Genomic DNA, 7,772 nt, shown 5'->3' on the forward strand with positions numbered 1-7,772 from the left:
AACTTTACAATCAACGCTCTTGTAATCACACTCTACACCCTCTACGTGTTGGTCTCTAGCCTGTGTCTCTCTTAAGTGCTCGGATTTACAACCTCTCCCTAGGCTTTACTACCGATGTCACTCCTCTTGGGACGACCCCATCTCTCACCACACACTCCTCTCGGTGTATAGGTATATTACAAAGTGATCTACATAATGTAGGCTCAAATACAAATTTTGTTCTCTAGTACAAGGATGAGAACTAAGTGAAAGCTCACACTCTTAGTTACAATCTTACAACCCTAAATATACTATGTATGAAAATACTAAAAGCTCAATGTGGGTGTGTGTAACAAAGAGATAAAACAAATATAAACTCAATTGAAATCTAGCTTATGAAAATTAAGATCAAACATGCAAATTGCTAGAATTGAGTTTAAGAAAAACTTCTCTATATAAAAAGAGTAGGAGAGGTGAAGTTGAAGCCCAAACAAGGAATGGATGATCTCTTCTTGCTCTTGTGAAAATTTCTTCACAAACTTATAAACAAACTTTAAACACTTTTAAACAAAACTTAAACCCTTGTAAAACTTATTTAAAAACTCTCTTGGGTAGGTGAGAATGATAAAAATTGGGTATATATAGGATAGAAGAAAACAACCCAAGAAAACCCCAAAATTCTATTAAAAACAAAAGCTAGAAACTAGCCATTACTATGCAAAGGTAACATTGGCGGTCGACCGCAGAGCCATGGCCGATCGACTGCGAAAGGCTAAAGAACAGAGCAAAGTCTCTAGACTTTGGGTGGTCGACCGCCGCAACCAATCCGGCCAACCGCGAACGGATATTTCAGATACACAGGTTTAATACAGAAATGATGATTTTTAAACTTGAATTAAAAATAGCAAACGGATTCCAAAAAATATAAAATTTTAGAAAATGCTTGTAAACATGAAAATAAACATGTTACAAAAATAACTTAAACAACCTCTTGAAATATTTTCAATTGATTTATAGACTTATACAAGATATGAAAATAGTGTAAACAAGTCTTCAATCCATAAACATATAATTTTGTAAATAAACATGATTTTATTGAATTGTTAAATCTTGATATTGATGTAATCTTTATAAACAAGTTCAAAAAACTTATAAATGAATTTATAGACTTTTGGAAGATGTAAAAAATATTGTTAAGTCTATAATTCACAAACACATGTACGTATGAAACTAGTATATACGTATATGAGAATGTATATTAGTTTCATATATAAACTTTAAAGCTATAAAATCAAAACGTGTATGTGTGTATATGATTGAGCTTGAAGTATTAAACACTCATAATATAAATCTAAAACTAAATTACCCAAGCTTGATAGATCTTCAATGAGCTCGTCTTGGTAAACTTTACGGATGAAGCTTAATCTTAGATCTTGACTTGAAATGTATTGGCTTCACTCTAATATTTTCGCCAACCTCTATTTGATATGATTGTTATGGCGCAACTCCATCCAACCTCCGATATATTATTTGTCTAGAATAAATAAGAAAACACAAACACTAGACAAACAATATTAGTCATAAATTATTTGTTAAAATATCATCAAAACAAAAGGGCCAACACATGGTTCGATGCATGCTTTTTGAAAGGAAGATTATGAAGACTTTTTGGCTGTAGGCAGTAAACTAGACAATACATATTCTGAATCGGAGTCTGACATTAGCGGTAAAGAATCAAACACCTGAGGAAGCCTGGAGTGGAAGAAGACTCTCGGTTGAATACTTTAGAGTTTTTGGATGTGTGGCACATGTGCATGTTCCAAATGTGAGAAGGAAAAAGCTAGATGCAAAGATATTTGCTTGTGTGTTCTTAGGAATAAGTGAAGAGTCTAAGGCATATAGACTCTATGATACAGTTGCAAGGAAGATTGTTGTTAATAAAGATGTAGTGTTTGAGGAAGATAAATCGTAGAGTTGGGATAGAAGTTATGAAGAGGACATATTGGCTTATTTGAAATGAGATGATGAAGAAGATAATAAAGCAGAAAATGTGAGCAGGGAAGGAGGAGTCGCTGAACCGATCGGTAGTCCCCAAAATGAGGAAACTGGAGGAGAAACATCTAGTTCTAATGAAGAAAGAAACAGTGAGCCTCCAAGGTGGATGAAAGATTATGTAACTGGGGAAGGACGTTTGGAGGAGTCGAAAGAAGGAGATGCAAATATCCAGTTGGCTCTGTTTGTTTCAGATCTAGTGCATTTTGAGGAGGCAGTGAAGCATGACAAATGGAGGATAACTATGGACATGGAGATGCAACCTATAGAGAAGAACAACACATAGGAACTCGCTGATCTCCCTAAAGGTGCAAAGAAGATAGGAGTGAAGTGGGTTTATAAAACTAAACTCAAAGGAAATGGAGAAGTGGACAAGTTGAAGGCTCGTTTGGTGGAAAAGGGGTATGTGCAATAGCAAGGGATAGAATACACAGAAGTATTTGCACCAGTTGTGAGAATGGACATAGTGAGAATGATCGTGGCTCTAGCAACTCAAAAGGGGTGGACTCTCTATCAACTTGATGTCAAATCTACCTTCTTGCATGTGGAATTTACTCCTCGTTTGGTACGCAGGAATGGACTCAAATGAGAATGGAATGGAAGAATGTATGGAATGGAATGTATGTGGGAATGGAATGCCCATTCTCATTCTCTTGTTTGGGTGTGTATGTAGAATGAAGCTAGAATGGAAATCTCATTCCGATTCGCATGTTTGGTATCACTAGTTCACAAGTGAGAATAAAATCTTATTTTCTAATAATGCCTTTACAACACAATATATTTTTAAAAAGATAAAAATAAACATTAATGATAATAATTAAATAATTTTTTTTTTAAAAATAAACTTTATAAAAATAGGTAGTATTTCGTGTTTCTATCCTAGAATCCACTTCCATATATATGCAAGCCTAAGGAAAAACATCTTAATCAATTTTTCATACATATCCATGTTATTAATCTGGTTATGTTGCACAATGAGACAAGATTTTTAGATTTACTTTTGTTATCAATGGGGTGTAATTGGAAATTACGTAACTAATTTGATTCCCACTTGAATGGGAATTACTATTCCTCATCAATTCACTTGGAATGTTTATTCTCATAAAAGTGGGAATGAGCATACCCTGGAATTGGCATTCTAACTTCTAAAAAATGGTTATGTTTGGTATAGAGGAATGAGAAGTGAGAATTTTCATTCCATTCTACCCCATTCCCGCGTACCAAATGAGGCGTTAATGAAGAAGTGTATGTGGAGCAGTCGAAGGGTTATGAGCTGAAAAACAGTCCTCAAAAGGTTTACAGGTTGAAAAAAGCTTTGTAAGGACTGAAATAAGCCACACGAGCTTGGTTCAGTCATATTGAAGCACATTTCATGAGTGAAGGGTTTGAGAAGTGTTATAGTGAGCATACTTTGTTCATTAAAACAAATAAAAGAGGTAAGATTCTCATTCTCGGTTTATATGTTGATGATTTAATATTTACTGACAATGATGAAATTGATGTTTGCTGAGTTTAAGAATTCCATGTTGAGGGAGTTTGATGTGACTGATTTGGGGAGAATGAGTTTTTTTCTTGGCATAGAAGTTTTGCAGAGATCAGATGGGATTTATATTTGTCAGAGGAAGTATGCTTTGGAGGTGTTGAAGAGGTTTAGGATGGAGAACAACAATTCAGTTCATAATCCCATTTTTCCAGGTTGTAAGAGTTTTAAAGATGAGAACGGGGCTCGTGTTGATGAGACTCAGTTTAAGCAGATGGTGGGATGCCTCATGTACATAACAGCTACAAGGCCAGATTTCATGTTTGCAGTAAGTTTAATTAGTAGGTACATGGCCAAACCAACTGAGTTGCATTTGATGGCAGCTAAGAGAATACTAAGGTACTTTAAAGGAACAATTGGACTTGGGGTTTTCTACAAGAAGAGAGGGCGTGAAGGTCTGATTGCATATGTAGATAGTAACTATGTAGGAGATATAGAAGACATGAAAACTACATCAGGCTTCGTTTTCATTTTGGGGTATGGAGCTCTTGCCTGGTCTTCAAGAAAGAAAACTATAGTCACACTTTCAACCATAGAAGCAAAGTTCGTAGTTGCCGCTACTTGTGCTAGTCAAGCTGTTTGGATGAAGAGAATAATTGAGAAGCTGAATCCAGAAGAAAGTAAGTGCACTATGTAGGCGTAAAAAATTACCTATAGGTCCCCGAACACAGCTTGAGACAATGAGTCATCGAGCGATGAACCGTCAGACGATGTGAAGATGAGCCGTGGAAAAAACAAAGTGGCGAACAGTTGATGACATAGCAACAAGCCATCAGAATAGCAAAGAAAGGGAACGTACGCTCAGCAGCCACCTCCAAGTGGTCCGCGCGCTCACCGGCCACCTCCAAGTAACCCTCATGCTCACCGGCCACCTCCAAGTGGCCCGCGTGCTCACCGGCCACCTCCAAGTGACCTGCGTGCTCACCGACCACCTCCAAATATCCCGCGCGCTCACCGACAACCTCCAAGTGGTTGCGCGCTCATCAGCCACCTTCAAGTGGCCCGTGCACTCATTAGCCACCTCTAAGTGGTCCGCGCACTCGTCAGCCACCTCCAAGTTAATGAAATGCATGAAGCGAATCGGTGAAGTGTACAAGTCAGCAAAATGACGAAATGCGTGTAACAAGTCCAACCCAAAAGTCTGTAAAAGCCACCCTAGCAGCTGAGTTGCGTCAAAATGGCTTGGTCAAGGCCAAGGCCGAGCCACTATAGGGTGGCTCGCACAGTTCCAAGCCACCATAGGGTGGCTTGCACCCAGAAATGCTGAAAACACGTTTTTTGAATGTTTTCTCGGGATTCTTTCATTCTAGAGCCTCTCTAACCATTTTAAGCTATCCCTAAACATGATTAAGTGGTTATTAACTGAGGATAATGTCAAATTATCAATTCTTATCTGAAAACACTACGTCCGAAGTCTATAAATACAAGCCTAGGGTCCTATACGTAGGGGATCTAAAATTTAGGGGAGGTGCTGTCCCTGTGAAGAGTGAATCACGAATTTTAGAGAGGGTTGACGATCTTGGTGAAGTTCTTCAGTATAAAGTGGGAGAGTTCAAGAGATCTGAGGCCTATTCCCCTTTCCTCCAGATCAAACTTGGTTTTGATCTCGAGAAGAGTCATAATCTCACTTGGTTGAGATTATCACTTCTGCGATTGTTTACTTTGTGAAGCAATAGCATTGAACTATCGTTCTGTCAATCGGATCTAATCCACGGTAGTCCTTGGATAAACCCCGACATAGGAAAAGATCCCACACAAATAGTGGGTGATAAACGTCCTCTGCATGTGTTTGAAGAGAGTTATAATTTTTGTTTTATATGTAAGCGAGTAGTCTTATAAAAAGATAAACTCTTTTGAATTTATTGTAATCGATAAACGTTTAATGGATTCGACAAATAAACGAACTTTCAATGAAAATATGTTGACGACCATAGTGGGAGCCAACGGCCTCTCTGCCGAGGCTATCGTGTCATAACCAAAGATCCAGATCCCGGTTGATGAAGAGGTTAAGTACGAGTTTAACCAGGTCAAGTTTGAGGAATACCTTTCGTCATCCTCTTCAAGACCTTCCTTGTCCCGCAAGTACAGGAAAATATTAGCAGCAAAGAAGGCTCGGGGTGACTCTCACCCAATTATTGCTAAGGCATCCCCTCTTAATGCTCCTATGGCATCTAATGAAGCTGAGATTTCAGATCACAATGACTCCTATTCAGTCTAGGAGTTGTTTAATGAAGGCGCGCCAATTCTAACGAAGAGGGCTCATCAGAGGCAACGCTAACGGCTCACACGTCAGCTTGCCAAGGCTTAGAGCCGATTGATGGTGTTTTCATCAAAAGTTGTCATTTCTATTGCTGACAAACCTGTTATATCGTTTATCGATTACAAGTTCAAACTAAAAGGCAAATCGATCTTTTTATAAGATCTTCTTACACAATGAAAATAAAAGATTACAACTTTATCCAACAAAACGCAGTAGAAGTTTATCTCCTGTTACTTTACGTGGGATCTTTGCCTGTGCTGGAGACGCGTTAGTCCATAGACTGTCGCGGATCAGATCCTATTGACAAGTTTAATTATGCTCTTGTTTCACGAAGAAAACAATTGCAGCAGCGATAATTACGACCAAGCGAGATTATGGCTCTTCTAGAGATCAAAACAAAGTTTGATCCGGAGGAAAGAGGGAGAGAGAATCTCAAATCTTTCGAAGGCTTTTTCAGAGATCAAAACAAAGTTTGATCCGGAGGAAAGAGGGAGAGAGAATCTCAAATCTTTCGAAGGCTTTTTCTTTATGAAAAAGTTTGATCCGGAGGAAAGAGGGAGAGAGAATCTCAAATCTTTCGAAGGCTTTTTCTTTATGAAAAAGTTCGCCAAGATCTGCCAATTTTCCTCTGAAATTCATGGTTTACTGCTCAATTTGACAGCACATCGCCCTCAAATTTCAGATCCTCTCCAATGAAGATCTTAGGCTTCTATTTATAGGCTTTTGTCACCATGTTTTCTGATAAGATAGGAATTCTGATGTCTTCTTCAGTTGATAACCGCCCAGGCGCACTTAAGGATAGATTCAGAACAGTTAGGGAGGTCCTGCATTGAAAGAATCCTTAAAAAACGTCGAAATCCGCGTTTTGGGAGGTTTGGGAGGCCAAAATAGTCGTGGTGGCTCGCATGCGTGCGAGCTCATGGCCTGTTGTTGTGTCTTTTTAACCCTTTTAGCTATTTGTGTCTCCTTTGTTCCGCTTGCTTTCCCACTTTACACGCGTTTTGTCACTTTGTTGACTTGGACGTTTTGCTTCATGCGTTTATCAGCATCGGATAATCTTCCTTAATTCAGATAATGACATTCATCATCTTCTCTCCGTCTTAAACTGTGTTTGGGGACCTATAGGCAATTTTTGACGCCTACAGATAACCCCTCCAAAGTGTTTCAGTCTCGCTTCTTTTATAGAAGAGTCTGAAATGCTTTATATGTGATAGGCCTAACCTTCAGTCGATGTAAAAGGGCCTGTAATTAGCTTCAGTTCTTGACTTCTTAAGTCTTCAATCTACTAAGTATTTTATCGAATAGATGAAGTACTTCCGGTGCTGTGTTTATCGTCTAACCATTGTTGAAGTCTCGAACTGAATTTGGTGTATTGTTTCTGAACTTAGCTCGTGCCATTGAGTTGACTTTGAACGGATCATCTTCGTCGGAAATTCATATCTGAATGTGATTGAACTCTCTGGAATCATCCCTTTGCCTTATTTTGGCAAAATTACTGATGCGTTGACCTACATCAACCTTTACTGTAGCGCGTTGACCAGTGTTATCCTTTGCTGTAATGCGTTGACCGTCGTTAATATAGTTTATACTCGTACGTTTGCTGGAGTCTACACAGTTTAAACTCTTAAGGCATTGGAGCTAGGAGGACCAATTTATACTCGTATACTCCTGAGAGTTTTGGGAATTAGTTTAACCTCATATACCCGTCGGAGGTTGCCGGGTTATCCTTAAGAATATTCTACACAATATACTCCAGAAACTTCCCGTCGAGGGTAGGAAACAATTTAGACTCGTATACCCATTGGAGTACAAATATGAGTCCCGTATACATCAAAAATACTCAAAAATAGGCAAAAATGTATGCGGAGTACCCTCGAGGCTCACCACATGTGCGAGCCAGCATTTCGTGGCTCACACGTGTGCGAGCTAGTGATTGGTGGC

The 7,772-nt window shown here is 38.8% G+C and overlaps 1 protein-coding gene across 1 annotated transcript in view; it reads left to right on the forward strand.

Moving 5' to 3' along the window:
• LOC109826668 (uncharacterized mitochondrial protein AtMg00810-like) overlaps positions 3,519 to 7,772 on the forward strand; it is a 6,118-nt gene continuing 1,864 nt past the window's right edge. Inside the window, exon 1 of the mRNA XM_020393688.1 lies at positions 3,519 to 4,191. Coding sequence (XP_020249277.1) covers positions 3,519 to 4,191 — 673 coding nt within the window. The remainder of the gene's footprint in view (positions 4,192 to 7,772) is intronic.

The sequence above is a fragment of the Asparagus officinalis genome, chromosome 10 (assembly GCF_001876935.1).
Source record: "Asparagus officinalis chromosome 10, Aspof.V1, whole genome shotgun sequence".
NCBI classification, from domain to species: Eukaryota; Viridiplantae; Streptophyta; class Magnoliopsida; order Asparagales; family Asparagaceae; genus Asparagus; species Asparagus officinalis.